At 36.5% G+C, this 23600-nt stretch overlaps 1 protein-coding gene across 1 annotated transcript in view; it reads left to right on the forward strand.

Annotated features, from left to right (window-relative positions):
- LOC124637272 (WAS/WASL-interacting protein family member 2-like) overlaps positions 1-23600 on the forward strand; it is a 27344-nt gene continuing 3744 nt past the window's right edge. The window contains exons 1-7 of the mRNA XM_047173613.1: positions 1-881; positions 3689-4014; positions 20430-20583; positions 20987-21224; positions 21511-21623; positions 21960-22114; positions 22670-22841. Coding sequence (XP_047029569.1) covers positions 536-881; positions 3689-4014; positions 20430-20583; positions 20987-21224; positions 21511-21623; positions 21960-22114; positions 22670-22841 — 1504 coding nt within the window. The 5' untranslated portion in view covers positions 1-535. The remainder of the gene's footprint in view (positions 882-3688; positions 4015-20429; positions 20584-20986; positions 21225-21510; positions 21624-21959; positions 22115-22669; positions 22842-23600) is intronic.

Below are 23600 nucleotides of genomic sequence, written 5' to 3' on the forward strand. Positions count from 1 at the left end.
GACAGTTTCAAATCTGCTTCTCTCTGGCTGACTCAGTCCGCCATTTGTGAACGAATATCACAAATCAGAAATCTCTTTCGGGTTCATTCCGTTGATTTTAGCACATTGCGGTGGCCGTTCATGTTTTGTAATATTATAAAGTTGAACTCGTTCTTATTCTAAATATACTACGCTTCATAAGAATAATAAACGATGTTCAATACGAACAGCAGTTGATTATTATGACAAGGTGAACACAGACCCAGTAAAAACAATTTCTATTATAGTGCCTACGTACTTCCTACAATGATTAATCTTTTGGGGCAAGGTTCTTCAATATTTTATGTAAATTAGTATGTATTGGTGTACAGTGACGTATCGTGCATTGAGTGGTGTCATTACGTGCAAGAACGTACAGGGAGATTACTTGTAAAGTTGTGGAGACTTGAAGGGCCGTTATCTAGAATTCATAAAATTGTTTGGCATCGCGAAGTTAGTCGTTTTGCATTGGTGTCTGATGGAAATTGGTAACAGAGTTTGTTAGTATTGTGTAGTCATGGGACCTAAGCCTCCACCGCCGCCTGGGCCTCCGCCGCCCCCGGGGCCGCCACCTCCGCCTATTTTCGGCGGCAGCTCGAAGGGTGGTGGTGCTGATGACAGGAGCGCCTTGTTGAGTTCAATAAGGCAGGGTGCTAAGTTGAAAAAGACACATACTGTGGACAAGAGTGGCCCGTATATACCTGGGAAAGTGTCAAATGTGTCTGGTGGTGGATCACCGAGTGGGGGCAGTGCGAGGAGTGCAGCGCCCCTGCAGAATGGCGGCGGAGGCGGAGCGCCGCCAGGCCTGGGCGGCCTCTTCGCGGGAGGCATGCCCAAACTGAGGCCTACTGGGAAACTGGCAGGTAAGAAATCTCATAAAACTGGTTCCGTTGACAATAGTTGATAGTGGTCCTCTTATCTCAATAGAGTTCCTATCAAACAGGTGCAATGTAGAATCAGTTAAAATGTTACAATTCTGTAATTGAAAACTTCAAGTAGGTGTACTGGATTCAAAGTAACTTAATAATTTTAAGAAATATCTCAGTTAATGGCAAGACATTGATAATGTCAGTTAAAGTTGTTTATACAGTTAAAATAGTCCTTATTTACACTATCAATCTAAGTTCCATAGTCGCAGTGTCACCTGTTATTACACCTGTGTACAGTTTTATCAAAGTAGCATATAATATAAGTGATTCATAGCGTCAACTTAGTATCTCTCGTGGATCTGTTAGGTAAGGTGGCAATGTTAAATAGCTTAACAAACTTTGACCATCACCTGCTGACCTATTCTGCGGTTAATTTCTTGTCTCTTGGTATAAAAACCTGTAGTAATAATTGCAAGATTTCTCCATGTTTAAGTAATGTCTTACTTATCCATCAACAAGTTCCACTCATTTTTATTTACTATAGTATCTGACCATTTTAAATATTATTTAAAGTAGGTATTAAAAGATTCAGATAAATTGAGAACCTTTTCTGAAGCCAGTTAAAAATGTATTTTCAGTGAATAGGAATAATATGTATTTGGAAATATTACTAACTTTATTTCTATGCCTATAACCCTTATAACATAAGCTAGCATTGATTTTTCAATACATGTACTCCAGACTGCTATCATATTATGATGAATTTTATATACTCCAATTTATTAAGCACTTAACTAAGAGTAAACAATCTTGCTAGGACTTTTTACACAATTACATTTTAAATAAATAAAAACATACCGGCCGAATTGAGAACCTCCTCGTTTTTGGGAAGTCGGTTAAAAATACTGATTCAATTAGTAAAGCTTTTATTGCATTTACATTGATTTTTAGCTGCATTTTATTTTTGAACAGTTTTTTTTAATCATATCAACATTGTGTTTTATTTATAATGAAATTTTATCTATAACCTAATAAAATGGAATTTAGAACCACAATTACATAAGTACAATAAATAAATTGACTTGTAAACATGTAAAGGAAAATTCAATATAGATACAATTATAACAATATCAGGAAAATTTTCATTGTTGTGGGGAAAATAATATGGAAAAGATAATACCTATAAAAAACAGTTTATGTCATAGTTAATTGCCATTATGTGGTATTTTAGGAAAATTCTAGTAATTAATTCATAGTCAGTTTTACCCTGTAACTTATATATTTAGGTATTATCATTTAATATTATAATTGAAAAATGGAAATAGCGTATCATAAACTAACTGATAATTTAATCACAATTTATTATTATTAGCCTGTAATGTCCCACTGCTGGGCAAAAGCTTCCCCATCTCTCTTCTACACAATCCTTTGGCCGAGTCCATCAGTGTTGTTGATAGGCATTTAATCACAAGTCATTAATAATAAGAAAATAACAATGGTTGTCACACATTTATTGACCACATGAAAGCTAGTCTAAAACCTTTAAAAAAATATTCTCAGGTCATTCACCTTCAAGCCAATTCAACACCCCTCTAATTTGAAAATTGCCAATGACTCACTAAAATTATATACAAGGCGAAAGTTTGTATGTATGTTGCTTAACGACGTCGAAACAGCTGAATGGATTTTGACGTACTCGTACAGACTGTATGTCCAAAGATATAATTCATCCTGGATTGCTACATAGGATGTTTACTGTTTCGTCATAGTATTAATACACAGGTGGACAAAACATAGCTTTTCATTGTAGCCAAAACATTATTTCCATTGATTCCTTGCAATAAATGTTAGAATTAAAACTATACCAAACTAAAGACCCTGTATCCATAAATAGAAAAATAAAGTGGATCTAAAATGCATCATGCATAAATGCATCAAATTACCTTATTGTTATTAAGTATATTTAGGTATCTACAATTAGTCATAACAGTTTATGATTTAAAATACATTTATCACAAAGCTTTAATTGGAATTTAATTTAGGTTTTCCTGTTTAAAAAATTGTTATTCCATGAATACGAGCTTTACCTTGTTAACACCTGATGCAAAGGTGCGAGGCTGTTGAACCGTGCTTTGGTGAACGGAGTTTTACTAAAACTACTACTGTAAATTAATAAACAACTACTATAAGAGCATTTTATTTAGCCATAAATTCCCAAATTGCAATTCTTTTCTTTTTTGTATTTACTAGTATGCTTTTTTAACATTTTTGTAAATAAATAAATTTTATATCATAAGTATTTAATAAAAAACTCTATTAGGTAATGTTTTACAGGACTTACCTTTGAAAGGCCGACTGGTAGAATTAAATCTTGAGACATCGAATCCTTCCAATTTTCTTAGGATTCCATATACATAAGGATACTATGTACTTTTCCTGTTGAGTCTGTCTGTTGCATTCAGCCGTATCGACGCGGTTGAATTAATTCTATCGCGTTTACTTCAATAGTAAGACATCAAATACGATAATAATAAGACATAAAACTCATCATACCATTTGAATGGTTACATTCAAGTTTATGAATCAAAATTGTGTTAGGTCACGGTGAAGCCAACCATTGAATCACTATAAAATTATTATGTTCCTAATTTTACTTGAAAGATTATGCCAGATAGAAGAATACTCCTCGATATAGAAGAAAATCCATTCTGCTCCTACCCCAAACAAACTTCGGATAGAGGCGGGAAGAATATGCTTATGATATTTTTTGAACATGAGAATTAAATAAAAATGTTTTGCAGGCTCAACACCAAATGGACAAGTCAAATCCGACGCACCGCGGTACCCGCCACCGCAGCCGCACCAACCACCACAACAAAAGTCTTCCCCAGAGAAAACCCGGCCGGCAATGCCTCCCGCTCCAGGGAGCAATGTTGGGGCACTATCAGCCGCATTGTCAGAGGCTCTAGCAGGCAGAGACAGAGAGACGAGGGAGTATTCTAGAGAAGTAACAAGAGAAGTACCGAGAGACCCTCCCCAGAGACCAGCGGTGAGGAGACAGCCGAGTGATATAAGGACAAGAGGACCCCCGCCTCAACCGCCTGTGCAGAAACCGGCGATGCCTTTAGTAAGTCTACTTATTTTAATTTATGTAATAACTCTTCTTTATGGCTAGACAGATGATGAACTCTTCTTGGACTGGTCATGTACGCAGGATTTATACAAATGCTAGGTCCCAAATATCACAAACCGTTACTAGATCAGATTCTGACATCAAGGCATACAATATCGTCCAGAAATCTGCTAGATATCAACCTCATCGAAAACCGTGGTTAAGGAAAACTGCTAATAAATTAAAAGCAGTGTCAATTATCTATTTGAAGGCTACTTTAAATTCCTACGTGATAAAATTGATTAAATAGGAAATATCTTCATTGGAAACAATTGTTCTTGATAGCAAGCATTGTGAATAAGCAACGAGCCGTATTTTTTAGAATTAATTGAAAATTAGTCCTCCATTACTTGTCACGTAATAGTTATGTTGTATATCTATTCTGATACCCTACTATACGGGATATAGGATATAAACGAGTTCAGAAATACGGTTGACAGACAAAGTTTCATGATGAATGTTTGACGACAATCGCTCGCTGCTGCAGGCAGGTAGGACCAATACCTAGTGAACGTCGAAACGCCTGTCTTTGTCTTCATGATCCTACTTATGACCTGCTTTTACACTTTAGTCTAAAACGTCAAAATTCTTTAAAGTGTTTCATTCATACCTTTGTCAGAAAACTATGTTCTATGCCCAGTGTAACATAACCACGCGTTATCTCGCTAAATGAGCCTTTGTTGGTTACGGTGATGCTGCGATACTCTTAATTGATTGATCAATTGAAACCTTGTCATTGTTTAACTGGAATAAACGCTTCTGCGAACATTCAGCAAAGTCCATGACACGAAAGGAATCGAAACAATCACACGAAAACAAACTAAGGAGTTCCAATTACGAAGGATTTCTTTCTTTTCCAAACATGGTAGCTGCGATGACGTCAATGTGACCGCCTATAACATGTATAGGCAGTTTAGCATCTTCCTTATTGGGGATCATAAAAACAATGTTTTAATAAACCAAAGTATGATGTTCAATTGTTATTTACATCACCAGACGTGTTGGCTCGTGGAGAAAGTTTAGAACTTCGACGTTTTAATATTTGCTGGCTTCTTACGTCATAAAATATACGTGATTAAATGTGCTTAAGAATTAGCTGTGTTCATCGTTATGTCAGATAGTATTCGAGCTGGTTTTAGACACTTTCAACATAATTTTAATTATGTATTTCTTGTCTGGAAACTGCAAACATAACAGTTCGCTGTACCTCGGGCCACATTAAACTAGCTAAGAACTTCCTAACTAATTACAGCTACTCCTGAATAAGTTAAATTAGTAATAGTCGTAATTACATCATTCTGGCGCGAATGAAGCTCTCTGGCCTAAATTGCAAACAAGTGAAGCTCCAAATAAATTATTCATACCACCCCAAACAACCTTTGTTGTAACAAAAGATACAAAGACAAAAGAAAGGCTTGCGACTTGCTTTATATAGATAGGTGTTGGGTTCAAACACCCTAAATGTCATTAATCAGATAACATGAACTTTATGAAGTTGAAAAATATGGCAACTTCTACACCCAAACAATGAAAAACTTGACAATGAATATTTTCTATGCTAAAAATAATATTTTCCACCCACACGATTGTTTTGAATTTAAAAATATACTAAGCGGGGATGACGGCCATGTGTTGCAATGAAAAAACGAAAATATCGCCACGTGGGAGGATTTCGAACTGATTTGGTAACTTGTTTATTTTGTGCCAGTGCGCCACCGCTAACTTTATATCCGACCTTTTTACTGCATATACTGGCAATACAGATATTTATTATTCAGAGACATCTGGTGCCAAAATCTGCAGTGCATACTATGGTTTCGTTGAGACTCAAATCTCTGTTATTCCAATTTTAAAAGTTGTTTTTTTTTCTTTGCTAGTGAAAAGTCGTCAAGATAAGATTTTATCATGTCAAAGGGCTGTGATGTTCTTGTTTTGTCACAGATTGCAAGGGTCAAAGCGCTGGTAACCTTGATAGCGGATCTCGTTTATCATACTCGTCACATCCACATTCATTGTTTTACTAAAAATGTCAGCGTGAACAAACGTTTTGATTGCTATCTTTATTAGTGTCGTAATTACATCATTCTGGCGCGAATGATGAGTTAGGGAGATTCGATGGTGTAGTTAACTGAAAGATCTTAATGACATCTAGGCCGACTTTTGACGATGGTGGCTTTTTCCCTTAAGAAGATCGGCTAGCTGCGCAAGAAATATTAAGCACAAGTGTACGAATAGACACTGGTGCACTCTCTATTCCCTCTTATTCCGATGAGACGGCGATCTGAAAGATCACGAAGTCAGCGTACTCCTACCCTAAGAAGAATAAATCCATGTTCTAATTCTAAATCCTTAGATCAGGAATTATTAAAAAATAATAAATTCTACTATATTGTACAATATTTTAAAAAATCTACTTTTGTATAATATTGAAAAAAACGAAACCGTGAAACTCTCAACCACAAAGATTGTTTACGCGAATGTAGCTATTTCTTTGAAAGTAAAAGTTGAATTAATCATAATGTTTATTGCTGCTTATTGACCTTTGACATGCAGATTATTGTGCAAACAAAACTATTAATAAATAGTGAGTAAAATCTGGTTTAACAAAAGATTAATCATCATGCTGATAAAACTAATTAATAGTGATTCACCTTGCACCGAGCTTTGAAATGCGCTCGTATCCTCTGGACTAGAATATGGGCCTGTCTCCAAAGTATCGTATCTTTTGCCTTTGCGGTTAAACAGCTCAATTGACGAAGAAAGCCCACGTCCGAAGATTTTCTTTGATGAAACTGATTCCTATATGATGATGGCATTATGAAATCCAAAAAAAAAACGATGCCACTTTAATCTCTATTTTGAGTCTCTAGTTTGAGAAAACTTTGCACCAATTATTTATTCTGCCTTCCATTTATTATCTCCTGTCTTTAATTAGTCTTAACCAATCTTAATAACTTGTATTTAATTGACGCATGTCTGCCTGTATATGGAAAAGCAACTTTCTGGTAATGTCAAGGACTTATCGTTCGCTATTCAGAACTATTTTATTGCCGTGACGATTTTCGAGCCCTATCGAAGACTCCAAAACTCGTTTTTATAATTAACGTAAAAGGTATATTTATTTATGACTGTAGAGGAAACTTCTACGAAGGAAAGAGAGAGGTTAATGCTTAAGCTTTTTTTGGGATTGTTTGGTTAGAAATTCTTGTTAAATTGTAAAGGTCTTGGGTTGTACGTACCCCATACCCCTCAAAAGTTCATCGTTTCCTTATCAACAATGGAAGACAGCTGTATCCTAACCTTTGATTATATATATGTCTAGATGTAGCGTCGAGTGCGCGCAAGCGTGGAAAAAAATGTCCATGTACTGTTCATCGACAGGAGCTTTCCCGTCAATCAGAACAGATCGTGCCGCTTAACTGTCAAAACGTATTACGCGCGCTAACTAAAATACAAATAACAGAGTTAAAATGACGACATGTGCAATTAAAGTCTGCCGGAATTATAAAGGAAGACTAAAAAGTGCCAATAACATCATCTATCATCGGTAACTGACCCAGAAAATAAATATATGTTTTTTGTAATTATGTTTACTAAATCACGCCATATTGTATAAGTGTTGCCAGTTTCTGTTTTTCATTTTCCCAACTTCACGTTTATATGTTATGTATAAAGGAGATTTTTTTAAGCATTGCGCAAAAAAATAATAGGTATAATTTCTATTTTTTATTGCTCGGATAGACATTTTCTGATTCTCCAAAATATTATCTACTATTATTTGATTAGTAAATTATGGTCATCAACGTAACATCATTTTTTAATAGAATTCCAAGTAATCCTATTGTTAGGAGTCAGTGGATAGACTGCATTAAAAAAAGCCGTGGAGATGCGATGTGGACACCAACAAAAAATACCGTAGTGTGTTCCGATCACTTCCGTAGCAAGGACATGAGTACCTACTGTCGACAAGATAGGGCGCCGAAGACTTACGAAAGGAGCAGTGCCAAGCAAGGTTCAATTTTCTATAAAGTTATAGCTAAACCGAATAACACTATGTATACAAACTTATTTGATTAGTCTATTTTTTTTCATTATTTATGGAAGAATCGTAGAAGCTGGTATCATTATTTACGTCAACGCGCAGTGTAAAATGACACCTACACGCACACATGCATAACAATTTTGTCTCTGCTTCTTTGTTGGGATTGTATGGTGACACTCCATCTAGACATATATATAATCAAAGATCCTAACATAGTCTGCTGGCAGACTGTTCGCACTAGCATTTAATTGAAGCACCCTCGTGGTGCCAAACGGCGAGACGATTCAAGAACTGTTTTGGCACTAGGAACCCTGTTTGTAAATGTGAATGTCTTTTAACGTAAAAAAAAAAAAACTTCTTGTGATTCTTCACTTATCGTAAACTGTGCTGATCTAAACAGAACACCTGAAAGTAGATTTTTGCACGTTGACATTTAAACAAATCTTCTCGCAAACGTAAACAAACAGACTTTTGTAAGGCTTCTGTTAGCCTTTTAATCGCAAATTAATAGTACTAGTGTCATCACCCAAGGTTGTAAGGCTATCTAATTACGATGTCTTACTAATTAACTACAATATTAATCATATCAATTACTTCGATAGCGGGACCGCTAGTTTGCGGAGCTAGAAATCGACTCACGTGATACTGTGTTTAATTGAATAATAGATAGTGATTAGTGGTGAATCATTATAGTATTTATAACAAGGTTTTATAACTGACCATCAATGCCGACTAAAGATATCTAAAATAAGCCTTTCTGAACAAAATAGCGTTCGAAAATAATAGACTGGAGATAACGAACATATTTTTTGCTGTAGACAGGTTCGATCTCCAAAGCCCAAGAATAGGCTCTCTGAGAAATCCCTCGGTGCGAAATACTATTTGACAGCTCTATTTCAGATCAATATAGGGCGTACTGAGCATCCTATCTGGATTTGAAATGTTAAACAAACATATAAATCGCTGTCATTGTTTGAACTGGTTCATATTTTTAGATGATCCTAGAAAGAATACTATCGACGTTATGTAATAATCCTGAAGATACATACTTCAAGACACAATGACATTCGTAAAAATATTGTGGCTCTGTGGCATCACTGCCTGAAATAAGGTCCTAAGGGACGCGTAAAGCTCGGTACTCAAGCATCGTTACTCCTAACCCGAAGAGACTATACCCATAAGCTGCAGCATAAAGTTACTCCGCGCGATTTAGTCCGGACGCACCGAATTATGTCGAGTCATGTAGTCAGTATGTTTCCGGAGGATTGTTGAGGTCAAACGGGGAAAAATAGGGCGTGGACCGCACTCAATTCATTATTTATCTTTCAGCGAAGGATTTGTTTTGGTTTCGTTTGGAGAGAACTTGATAATTTAGGACCACTCAATCTTGGTTTAGGACGCTAGGGAGTTACTTAGATTGTGTTTCAAGACTTCTTGCATTCTATAACTAGATTTGCATACTATAGGACCGTATTGTATACACAGTATACCTAGTTTTGAATTAATATACTGTTTACTAAGTACTGTATAAAACAAGATAATTAAAATAACATGCGTTATTAGATGTTGGAGATAACTCGATTGCCGTGCGACTTGCGTCATAATCATATCAAGTGTTCAACAAGATATCAACAGTTACAGCTGTGTATGGTTCTTTAAGCAAAAATATTCCATCATTGTAGGTTAACCACGAGAAGAACATTAGAGTATTATTAGAAGCAGACCACACGCCTACTGAGCAAATTATTGTAATAATTAGATCTTCATATGCAGCAAGCATGAAAAAAATACTCCGTTACTTTATAGCTATTACAGAAACCACAGTATCAGTAGATTGAATTGTTATCGGTGTAGCCGTTATTTGCCTCAAGTATTATCTGATAATTATCAATAACACGTATTATGTGCACGCTTTCATTTAGCTTTGTACAGTCGATTTCAATTTGCTAATATCCACGTATTATATCGAGATGGACGATGAATACTTTGGTAATTTTAATTGGTATAGGGTAAGTAGTACTGTCAAATGTTTCAAAGAATACGTTGTCGTGATTTACAGAAAGTTTAGAAAGATATGGATAATTTTCCAATCAATATCATTAATGTTTTTGTGTCAAGGCTTAGTACAAGGAAAGTGTTGTTTGGCAATCTTGAGTAATTCTGTTGGTATTGCGTTTCAAGTGTGAGTGCCATTAATTGGCAAAAGTTTTTTAACTTCAGCAATATTTAGCTTAATTAACGTTATCGTAGATGGTTTCCTGCTGGTCTCATTAGAGTAATGAGGTATTAACACTTACTGCGTCGTTTTAAGCGGATTAAGATCATCGATAAGGCTAATGCTTTTTACTTATGAACTTCTATCGCTCTTTAGTCTTTAGCAAATTCTTTTTCTTTGGTGTGAGATTTTTATGGGTTCCTCTTTGTTTTATCGTAGGTTTAAAGAGGAGAATATGTAGATCAACATCTCATGTATATTAATTCCTTCTAGAGGTACATGAATCGAGAGAAACTCTAGAAAGAAATGCTGATAGATCTGTAATGATCTTTAAATTCAGAAAAAGAAGAGTTTTTTTTAAATAGTCATTAAAATCTGATGTTTTCATTAGAAGAATAAGGAAGTTTTTCACAAGCTATAAAAATTACTTTTTCTTCTCCCCACCTCAAAATGTCACTCACCACTTTGAGTGTCGCCTTCGTGAGCTCTTTGCTTGGTCCTTAATTAACCTTGATAATTAGGTTCTACAAAGTAAATATTGAAACAAGTGTTGAATAATAGGACTATGCTAGTTTGTCTTATCTACAAGACAAGCGGGAACTACTTGCGGAATGCTTTGTTATGGTTGTTCTTCTGTATTTTGTTTATTAATCACAATATTTTAATATTTCACACCACCTATTGTTACTTCATTAAAGTTATGTCAATTGTATTTCATCAGAATGCTCTATAAATAACAGTTTTCAGAATCTTTTATATTTCCCGTAGTTTAACTAACGTAATTGCTAATTAGATTCATTGTGGTAATTTGATGAAGCTCCAAAGGTTTCTGATTCACAGTAATTAAATGAAGTTAATCACGTTTTGTGACATAATTGTCACGGCTCTGTTTATGAAGAACTCGGAATTCCATGTACGTAATATTGTACTGGAATAAAACTATTCCGTTGATTAGTTTTCCGGACGCTACACTTTGACCGCGTTTCAAAACAATATGTAGCAGAAATGGGTCATCGGTACTGCTAAAATGATTACTGGCCGTAGCTGTGTTATGTTATACGCAACGTATAGTTTAACAGCTAATGGTATCATCTATTATCATAATAGAGTATATAAATTGTCTACCAGCTGCCTATAGGTCTGCACATGACCAACATAGAAACCTGGTCATAGTAGTATCAAACAAAACGGTATTGCTAAGTGATAGACATAAGACAGTGTGCAGCACAGACAAACGATTTGTGAGATAACACCATCTATACAAGGAGCAATGTACCTACGAAGTATAGAAATTGAACACCTGGGCAGATCGAACGGAGCATCCCAAGTTTGTATACGAACAGAGAGGCAGTGTTAAAAGGATTAATTGAATCAGCCTTTTGTGATCAAGCTCAACGGATTAGAACACGAAGGTTTTTGTCAACACGTGCTGAGTACTTTTAGCTCACGTGGCGTAATAATACAATGCTTTGTGAAGCTGATGTACTGAACTAAAATTTCGCCACCTTGCTCCGAATTTATAAAGTAACATCAATGTCAAGTTAATATTAGATAAGAATGATAAAGCCTGAAATATGCTCGATACGGTACGCCAGATAATTCGCTGTGTTAGTTTAGTTTTCCATCTGTACATGAAATTAAAAGTTTTCTCTCCTGCAGTCGACAGGTCACGCGCCATTTTGAAATTCAATTTTTGAACTCCGTAACCGACTGTCAGTTTTCGCGGCAAAGGGCGTTTTTTTGCAAATGTTGTATTCGGAAGTGGCCAGTCCAAAGCCGGTTCATCATGCACGTATAAGGCAGAGTGAGTTACGAAAACATTAAATACTTCACCAGATGTCCATCTGGAATATTAAATGAGCAACAGGCGATTTTTTATTGATAATATACGGGTTTGTAGTAATAAATATGTTGCGTTTGTACTTTGAAATACTTGAGTGTGTGAATGATGGCATCTACAAATATAAATTAGTATTAACGTTTGTTTTTCCAGATGTAAGTAATAGACGAGTTCAAAAGATACGCTATCGATAGACTTTTTGCTATGTAAATTCTTTAAAACGTTTGCGAAGTTTTCGTTTGTTTGTAAATATTTTACCTGTACGCTCCCAAAGCTAACATCATGTTTATTTTAGTTTGTTTGGTCTTCAGCTAATAATAAGTCCCCATTGCTATGTGTGGTTAGATTAAGGTACACTTTCGTTCACAGAATCGTGCACTTATTTACATATTTACATAAATAGAAAAGAAATTGCCGTTGGTCGACTCTATTCTTTGAACCAGAGGTTTTGCCATAAATTAGTGGTCCTTCGGTCACAAATTGCAATATTTGCTGAACACAAATCAAATAATTTTCATGATATTATCTCGTTCTATCAATTTTCAAAAAGGGATACTTTGGTCCTTTCTGGTAGCTAACGCTGTTCGGAAACCTATGAATTGAATCAGAATATTAGAATGCCACTAGGTCCTCAAGTTGTGTTGCTAATATAGCTTTATGAGAATAATTCAATAAAAGACTAAGATGCGGTGTTAGTCATTGTCATAGGCAGCCATGTCTGACCGTGAATATTAATGAATTGTGAATCACTATGTTATGCGATCAGAATGAGAATATGAATGACCTTTCGCCATTTTGGAATTTGTGATGTTAACCGTCAAACCATTGGATGTCAAGATGTCAACATGGGATATGGTTTAGCCAAATTCTATTGAGGATTGGTGAATCCTCGTCTACCCTACATTTGAAGCTGATCTATGTTATAGTCTGTTTTTTAATCTCGTAGACTAAATTGACACTTGCAAAATGTCAAACTTTCTAATAATTTTGCTAGCTCTGTGGTGCAGTGTTGTACTTACGATACCGGTTCGTTGAATCGTAACTTTTTACAATAAGTCATCCTGAAATAATGGGCTTATCCTTGATGATTACGCATGGCTTTGCGTGGTCAGATATCCCTGGCAGTTTGTAGCACGTCGTACAGCCATGTGTACGTACGTGAATTTTAAATATAAAACTTTGAATGAATATTAAATTCGTCTATTATAGATAAAAAGTTACGATTCAACGAACCGGTATCGTAAGTACAACACTGCACCACAGAGCTAGCAAAATTATTAGAAAGTTTGACATTTTGCAAGTGTCAATTTAGTCTACGAGATTAAAAAACAGACTATAGGCAAATAAATGAGTCTGGAGAGGCACTTCGTCTTACTTCGTCCAACTTTCCCGTGTACTTCGTTAAGGAACTTTGAAAGTAGTATTAGATGTAGGATAGCTGTTTAGGAAATAAATTATTGTCCGGCAATCTCGTGTTGCTTTTTTCCTTTGTATTTTTTTGTTCTTATGTTAGTTCTCCGAACACTGCGAGTCTTTGCGATTCAAACATGCATTAGACAGTCGACGGACTGCATCACGACACAAGTGATGAATTATAATCAAAAGATAGTCTGAATCGCGTATAAAACGCAGTTAAAATTCGCAATGTACCTATTAGTCTTTTGCCAGCCAACTTTGGTTTAACACTGTAATAAAGGGTTCGTGCGTTAGAACCCCATACATTTGCAAAGTGCAGATAAGCTTCATGGAATTCCATATTAGGGAGTGTTATTGGTTTTCCCCATAAGAATGCAATTTTCCTGTAAATTGGGTATTTTTTGAGGAATTATATTTTTGGTTTAGTTAGTACAGACTAGTGGGTTTGTGGCTTCATTTATGTATAGGAAAAGAGTCATTGACATAAACTATGACAATCGTTTAAGGAAATGCCTAGCTAAGCTACCTACTCTCATTATTACAGGGCAAAAAATTACTCAGCTTTAGAGCATTCCCTTAAGTTCGTTACCTAAAACGAAGACATACTAAAGTTACGATTTACGGAACTAGCTAAAACTTAGTCGTGGTCTTCCTTTCGAACTTTCCCCAAATCCGAATAACCTAAAGTACACGGCAAAATAGTACACCTACATAGCTTACATACATATCTTCTTAACTGTTTATACAAAACTGTAGGTTACCAGTGTGGGTCGTAATTTCGGATGCCATTACCATCCAGCTATCGGCTACCAATAACATTATGTCGACGACTCGCCACAAATTGGGCAGAATCACGGAGAACAAAATTAGTTGCGGAGGTGCCATTAGGGAAAGTCGCCTAAAAAATAACACGTTAAAATGCGGTTGTATGGCGGACGAGGAACGTTACTAACTACGCCCTTATATGCCATCCTTTGGACCCTACCATTTTTTTGTAATACCAAAATGTCTCAAAGAACTCGAACGCCTCGTTCGTTCACTCATAACTGATCGTTCTGACCTAGAAGAACGCATTATGGCATCTCCGCTTATTTTTCCTTAATGCGTGGTCTCAGCACTTACGTAATAACGTGTAGCTAGTTCACCTTGTTCGTCCAAAAGTGCCCAAGTTTCGCGAGTGGCCTATCGAAGCTTTCGAACCCTATCATTGTATGTTACATCAGTTTTGGCGAAAGTGAATTGAAGAAAAAAATGTTTTAATTGATTTTTTTTTCATTGCCTAGGCGTGATAGAATAATTTTAAATTTATTTTTTACATTGTAATAGATATAGGGATTGATGTAGCAGTGTCTTGAATGTTTTTTAATAACTCTCAAAGATGAAGACAAGTCACAATATTACGATCTCAACTACAATATTACCTGCATTAATTCACCAAAAACGAATAATTAGAGGAAAAAATACAGTTTATCTAAAGAACACAATATAAACGTACCTATGTATCTAATTCAATTACGATAAACACTTCAATGTCTTGTTTACTCAGAAAGGCTGTACAAATTATAGAAATATACAATATTGTTTGCCGTCTTTGGAGTTAATTCATATGACAACACCTGTCTTTCCTTACGGTTTCTGATTCATCTCGTGAATGAACTCTTGCAACTAGTTATTCTTTATCTCATATACTGTTCCGGGTAAATGCTCTAAAGCCACTTCCGAAGGTGACAATACGTTATGATTCAACTACATTACCACATAAAAGTCCTTGATATAACCTCAAACCTGTGTAATTAAAGTTTCACTTTAAAACCGTGTCAATAAGGAATCATTTGAGTCATCACTGAGTCATTAGATAGGTATAGTAATGATTCACCGGAAAACATGTCTTGTGTGATTGTGATATGACTGGTAATTAGTTGTACTGAAGGGCAGGGTGAGGCCTGACCGCAAGCGACGATGTACGTGTTTATTTATTTGTTTTCCCATATGTCTTTGTAGGATTTTCGCCTCTAGGTGTGGGTAAATAGCCTCTATGTATTTTAGATTGACACGTTTTGCAGAATAGATAAGTTATAGTAGTGTAGTTAGAATTCTGCAAGGAGGTAAATCTGTAGTAACAATAAATATATGACGTCTTGTGCCCGATTGAGTTTAAATTCTATAATTGAGAAAACTAATAACTCATATACAGTAGGTCGATAGATCCATTTCCTTGGCTGTTCTTTCCTGAAGGAGAAAACCACTTGACTGTCAAATATCGACGCCGTGAAATGTAATAGATTTCCATATCCTGGTTGTTTGAAAGAGTTATTGCGGCCCTGGTACATGAAGGGCTCCGGAATGAACTGAAACTACCTTCCGATGACTCACAACACCAGGTTTATGTGATGATTTCCCACCTGAAAAGGTCCCTCTACTTTCTTCGGTGCAGATAAAAAAATACCTAAAACTTCAGATATAATAATATCTGTTGTTTTTAACGCATTTATCTTCTCTCTTCTCCGCCAATCAGCTATGACATAGAACGCAGCTTCGCAATTACGTAGGTTTTGTCGGGCGGACACTTTCGCAATGACTGACTCATTGATAACAATTATATCTACGCTTTGTTTGTTTACACTCGTAATTATACTCGACACTTGGTATAAGAGGTTTATATTTCCGCAATCAGAGCCAGGAAATTGCTTTTAACTTATAGAGCTTACTCTGCTTTAGCTGTACTTTGAAAGAAAATTGTAACTATCAACAAAAAAAATAATTGGTAACCGAAATATAACTGATATTATTCGTTTTTTTTAAGTACTTATGTTCAAAATAAGACGACTGACTGATACACTTAATATTACCATGCTTGTAGTCTGTAAAGTCATTTCAAGTAGGAATATCCATAAAAAAATAATGGCTATTTTCCTCGAAGGTAAGGTTTGAAACCATCAAAACCACATAATGGTACGTTTTATTTAAAACTTACAAGAAAAATAAAATTACCCGCTGGAAATACATAAAAGGTACATACATATTATTAAAGGTATACCTACATATTTCCCAAATTAAGGACTTTTTCTATTTATCCCTTAACACTTCATATAGAGAAGCATGGTATTGTGGCTTGCTGCATTAGTTTCCCATTTACGTAAATCGTTCATATGAATCACTAGTTTAACTTAAATGACGTCTATCAGAAATAAATACACATATTAACACTTTCGCTGCCCAGCTCACCTATGCAATTCCTATCCACATGCCCAAAAATATTTTGCATAATTACATAACAACCCGGTATTCGAGTCCAACAGCGCAATTGTATCGGAACGGGACCCTTAGGCCGCTGCCTCGAATTTTGCGGGCAGCGGGGCGGCAGCGGCGGCGGCGCGTTCGGTCACCGTTTTGACTGGAGCTCACCGCTCGTTGCCCGCTCCCGCGCCGCTGTATTCGAGGGCCGGTCCATTTGATTATACGCGTAAGATCCTGCCGCTCCCGCGCCGCCGCCGCTGCCGCCCCGCTGCCCGCAAAATTCGAGGCAGCGGCCTTATGCCCGAAAACCCGGCGTCCGGGTTCACTTAAGCCCCGCCCACCGAGCGTAGGGCTACCCAACAAAATTTACTAGAATATAATTATTGTGCATTTTTGATCAGAATAAAGAAAATAAATCCCGTCTTGTTATTTAATTTATTATGTTGTTAAAGAGACTATTTTTTTAATTTTAACGTACATTATGTTAAAACAGATTTACTTAATATGATTTATCTACATGTTTCTGTAAGCTTTTTTTTTAATCAATACAACGCCGACGTGCTTTGTTTTAACACCTGCATAGGATAACAAAGAAAATAAGTATCTAGTTTTTAGTTTAAATACTCGTAATCTCAAAAAACATGCCGACGCGCTTTGTTTGTCATTTTACGGGCCAGAGATAAAGAACCATAAATCTCGTTATTGCACAAAAGGCGATAGATGCACTTTTGTTTTAACTTTATTTCCCATTTATATTAGGCAAGGATTATCTTTGCGAATTTAACGTCTCTTGATTTGGACATACATCAATAGATGGCGCGCGTGAGCGCATTATTACTAACATCAAACAAGATCTAACCTAAGTACGCATGTACCAAATTAATACAATACTGGAATGAAGCAATAACTGGATGGAATAATACCAATTTACGTTTTCTAATCCGTTATAAACTAAAGCGATGTTTTTTCAATTGATTTCATTTATTTACTTTTGACAACCCTTACAGCTTACTTAGCTATGGACTCGCTATTCGGGTCCTGGGCATGAGCACATGCATCTATAGCTACACATAGCGACGACTCGGTATTCGGGTTGCGGGCATAAGGAATGAACTATGGGTCGACTCGAATCCCGGGTGCTGGGCATCGAAAGTGTTAATCGGAATTGCACATTATAATATGCTTGAATTAGTTCTGTATTTCAATTTTTAACCCCCGACGCAAAAACGACGGGGTGTTATAAGTTTGACGTGTCTGTGTGTGTGTGTGTGTGTGTATGTGGCATCGTAGCTCCCAAACGGATGATCCGATTGTAATGCGGTTTTTTTTGTTTGAAAGGAATGTCATTCGGGAGTGTTCTTAGCCATGTTTGGTGGAAATCGGTTCAGGTCTTCAAGGTCATCAGCTCATTTGTTAGGTGTGATAGGAATGTTACACGCTCAGTTTACTTGCAAGCATATGTGGGATCTGAAATTTGAAATACTAATGTCTTCTGGAACCACTGAGCTGGTCTGCTGTTAGGGCACGAAGGTAGGAGACGTAACCCTGAACTGCCTTTTAGTAAACCCATCGAGTTTGGGCTCGTTGAATTTGTCTTGACTGGTTCTCTTCATGTTTCTAATTGACGAGAATCTGATGCTGGAAATGGGATGTGGCGGATAAAACCCTGGAATGGTATATAACCCTGGATCACCAAAGGTTAATCTTTATTGTTTCTCAATCTGTGCAATTCTCCCAGAGCTAGTTTGTCATGAGGATTGTTAAACAGCTTCCTTTGGCCGAGATCGCATATAGCTACCCCATCTTAAAATAAAATAAATTAAATGAAGGAAAAATTAAGTAGCTCCTTCAAAAAGCATGAAATAAAATTAAATTATAAATTAAAAAAAACCCCCGACCCAAAAAAAGTACGCAATTATTATGACAAAAGGTTAAAAACGCTAAACCCTATAAAAAGCAAAAAATAACAAACTTTACACGACACGACAAAATTTAGTTTAGTCTGACATGCTTTAGTTGGTACTTACGTAGTGTTAAAAGTTATTTTTTGCTTTTTATAGGGTTTAGCGTTTTTAACCTTTTGTCATAATAATTGCGTACTTTTTTTGGGTCGGGGGTTTTTTTAAATTTATAATTTAATTTTATATTGAGTCATATTTTTTTCTATGATCCTGGATTCCTGGCAATAAATATTATCCTGTACTTCCTGAACACTGAAATTAATGAATGGATTTTCCACTACTAACCAAATAAATAAATCAGACCAATAGGCTTGTTGTCCCATGTTTGAATGGCTGTGCACTAAGTGACAGCAATGCCGAAAGGAATAGTTTTTTTGCAAAGGTAAAAGTAAATGCTGTGGGTGCAATTGTGAGAAATAGACTCGCTCATAGGCTAAACAAACATGCTGAACATTTTCTTTCTTGCCATTCATGGGCCTGTGCAATTTTGGAACGACAGTGTAGCCCACTCCGAGTGGGCCTCAAAAACTAATTTTGTACAATATTATTTCGGAAACTAAGTTGCCATTGTATGTATAACAGATATTACATTTTATCCATTTACGGTGTTGTATAGAGCGGCTAACTTTATAACTACTGATGGTATCGTTATTTTATGCACAAGGTAGTCCTCGCGGTTTCACCCGACTCTAGCCCCAGATCTGCGTCGCATCGTCCCGTAGGTGGTCCCATACCTGTCTACTTACTACCAATTTTTTTTTTTGTAACTTTGTAGTTTGTGTTTGTGAGTTTTTGTTTGTAAAGAAAAATATTACACTGTTGAAAAGCTACTCTATACCCGGGTGATATAAGCTAAAATATATTAAAAGTACTTTATCTGAGTGCAAGAAGTAGTGTCCACGAGACGCGGGTCAAACAGCTAGTATCCTATAAAGAATGGCAGATCGTCAAAAACGTTTTGTTCAGTTGAATGCATTTCGATACGGGTTAATTGAAGCATCACTCGTTCCAAATGTTAATATCGATAAGCCTTTTGCCTTTTAGATGTAAAAATTATTCAGGAAGTAAAGTTATACCCATACATAGACAGACTCCATACCACTATGTTCATACTCCATGCCTAACTGCCTACATAAGTGCTAGCAGAATTCTGGACCTCTGCCAATGCACGTCATAAACGGGAATCAACCTATCTATGTATAATAAGGCTGTGCTGTGGTTACAAATGACACATTAAAAGCCTTTGTTTTATAAAATGAAAAATTGTAGGAATAGGTGTTGATGTGTCACCGAATAACCGCGGACGTGCAATGCTTAGAAGTGTAGTCACATGAAAGAAAAACTTCAATCTTTAGTTCGCTCTATAATAGTTATCTATCAGCCATAGCACAGATTACATAATAGTTACAAATTTTTTTATATCCCGTCACTACCTACTTCGCCTTCTCCAAATCTTAAAAAAAAATCATGCCAAGATACTCGAACAATTATTTTCTTACCCAAAAATAAATCATAATCCTTGTGTCTAAAGTCTAGGAGGCCGTTTCTATAACGTTATATACGATATTTTCAGATTCCCAGATCTACTTACCAAATTACATTTCATCTCTTTTTGCAATATTCTTCCACCAATACTCATTCCCATATCCTTGATTACAGAGTTCGTCAGACTCAGTGCTAACAACGAACTCAGTGCTGGACCGCATCAGCAACCTTCAGCAGCAGACTTCGGAGCAGGCCATCAATCCTCATGTCGCGTCCACGCTACATAGAAACAAGAGCTCCTTGCATGCTGCGGGGCAGGGGAATTTGGGTATGTAGTTTTATCATAATCACCATATTTATTCTAACGATCGTAGTGATATACTGTAGCCATAGAAGTTTTACTGAGGAACTACAGTTATATGTTCAACTAAGTGCCTCCCCTATTGGTTTCCTAACTCTTTATGTAGCTGTTAGAAGACTCCAGGCTTAGAGGCTTTTTGACCATGATTGCTTTGGCACAAGATCCTCGATTTTTTTGAGTTCTTCGTTCTTCAAGATACAGATATTCAATGTCATCACAAACGCATTTAAAAAGATGTATAAGCATTGTAATGATGAATTGTCTGCCTCGAACAGTTTTTATTGTTTTTCTATCAAAACAATTTCAAGGAGGTAATTTTTGATGAGGTTTATTCAATTAATCACAGATAACACTAATTCTTCAATTCCAGGTGGTAGCATGACCTCCCTTTCCTCAGCGTCCCCGTCACCCGCGCCCGCGTCTTCCCTCTCCACCTCAGACCTATGCGACCGGCCAGCCCGCGTCAGCCACGGCAAGCCGAACCTAGCGCCCAAGCCCCCGCAGTTGGCCCCAGGCAGTACCAACGATACTAGGCCTTCGCCCCCGCCTAAGAAGTTGATAACTAACGGGAAAGTTGCTGGAAGGACTCAGAGTATGAGGGTGCCTAGGTGAGCTGACATGATATTACTTTCTGGATAATAATTTCTAGTCTAAAATGTAAAATTCGCATATCTTGAAAATATTTATTTTCGTAAAATTTGAGCAAGGTATAAAAAGTCTCTTTCAAAAACAAACATGGGGCATCCGATAGGATATTTGTTTTTGAAGTGATGTCGTCTTTTCTTTTTACATCTATTCTGACATTCATACATAGATTTGTTCATATTATTTCTGGTCGTAAATAAAACCTGTAATTATATTCTATTATCTCATAAAATATATGCTCTTCTTCAGATCACCACCAGCGTCCCCGTCGTCGCCACAGACGGGCGGCGGGCGACCGTTCAACCTGCCGCCCGTGCCTTTAAACCCGCCTATTGGTACTAAGAACCCGGCTTCACATTTCGGTAAGGTTGCTGTTAATGTTAGGCTATTTTAAATGAAATTTTAATGAACGCAGTTTAAATCTCGTACATTTGCGCGCTGCGAATTGGTCGAATAGGCCGAATGTGGAAGAATCATAAATGACATCTGACAGACGTGATTTTGATGTCAATTCTGATACACCTTTAATATTTGATCTATTTGAGGATATGGTCCCCAACTTTTTGTTTACTTCAATGTATACAAAGAGATACAAAGTATCTTTATAAAGAAATCTCGGAATGTTGTATTGCCTATTCTTGACTACAGTCATCCCAAATGGCGAGTTCCATCATATAACACTTTACTTATTATTACAGGAACGTTACGCGCCCCTCGCGGACTTCGCCCCCCAGGAGTGTGTCCCCCTCCCCCGCCGGGCGCTCCGCCGCCACCCCCTGGTGCTCCGCCCCCGCCCCCCGCGCGGCACCTGCAGCAGCCGCCGCCGCCGCCTCCGCCGCACCACAGACAATCTGTTAGTTATCTACTAAACCGCATGTTATCCCATCTACATATATTTATTTTTTTATTTAATTCAGGCAACTAGGGCCCATAGAAATATAAATATATATCTATACATCATACATAACAATAGTAATAAACTAGTACATAAACCATAATTATCTACATAGGTATATAATCTACGTATGGAATAGTTTTGTCCTTTTGAACCTTGATGATGAGAAAATGTTTTAGAAGTTAAACTAGTGTGTGATCTTTTCTTTCGAAAAATTTATATTTATGTTTGTGGAGGACGTGAGACGGCTGAGAATGTGATTGTCCATATTTCATATATTTATTTGCATTGTATGTTGTGTATCTCATTGATTTGTGTAAGAAGCCATAAACTAATGCGATTTAATCAAAGGCCAGATGATTTGTCACAATAAATATTGAACTCTTTTAAATATACCTTATTAATAAATAAATTGGGTCCAATAAATTAGGTCCCTTTGATATAAACTGGTCGTTAATACCTCAATATTGAAATTTGCACCCAACCTCAACAGTATATTATTTCAATTTCCAGAGTATAAACGGCGACGAGGGCATAGCTCCCATGCCCCCAGTCCGCGGGTCCTCCATGAGGTCTCTAGACCTGGAGGCTCGGTTCGCGGACCTCTTCCAGCATCCCTCGCAGTTCCCCGCACCCGATCCCTTCTTACGCATCGCTAAGGGATACAGCAGTGCCACCGTCGCCGGTAAGTATGCGTGAAACGAAACGTTAGCTCTCGTATAAAAGGACCAGTTTATCTTGTTCATTTTTGAATGTCGAATTTCTGTTGTTAGTGGTGGGGATGAGTTAAAGATTTAATAGTGGTGAGATGGTCTATTAAAAAAACAAAATGGTGCAGTCAGTCCCATTGGTATCCGTGAAAAAGTGGATCCACTCTAACAGATCAAATAATCGATCAAATCATTTAGTGGCATATTATAGTAATGAAAAATATAAATATGTCATTATTTTTATAGGAATTCACACATTCCTAAACAGTTCAAGTATTTTTATTGTACTTGAATACAATTGATTTTGTCTTCAAGATTAATTTGCAAATAAAGTTGGATGTTAAAGTTTAGAGATGCGCATTTCAACATCGATATTTTCATGTATCGATACTGCTTAAAACAAAGATTACAAATAATATCCTTCGTAGATATTTATAGAGCAAAACGCACAAGCATGCTCTACTTAGTCATATTATATTAACGTAGTTTATTTAGATAATTTAGTTTAAATTTAAGTGCAATAGGTACAAGTCAAAATTGACACGCATAATATCTAAGTAAAATTATTATAGTCATGAATATTTTTACGATTCTAAACTTACGCTTCGTCTCGAAGATATAATTGTTATATTATTATTGATAAAGTATTATTTTTGTTATTTAAAATGTTTATTTTTACGTGCATGACCGCATGAAGTCTTGGTTAAGTGTCTTTATGGAGACTGAAATTTTAT

This window comes from Helicoverpa zea, chromosome 16 (assembly GCF_022581195.2).
Source record: "Helicoverpa zea isolate HzStark_Cry1AcR chromosome 16, ilHelZeax1.1, whole genome shotgun sequence".
Classification (NCBI taxonomy): Eukaryota; Metazoa; Arthropoda; class Insecta; order Lepidoptera; family Noctuidae; genus Helicoverpa; species Helicoverpa zea.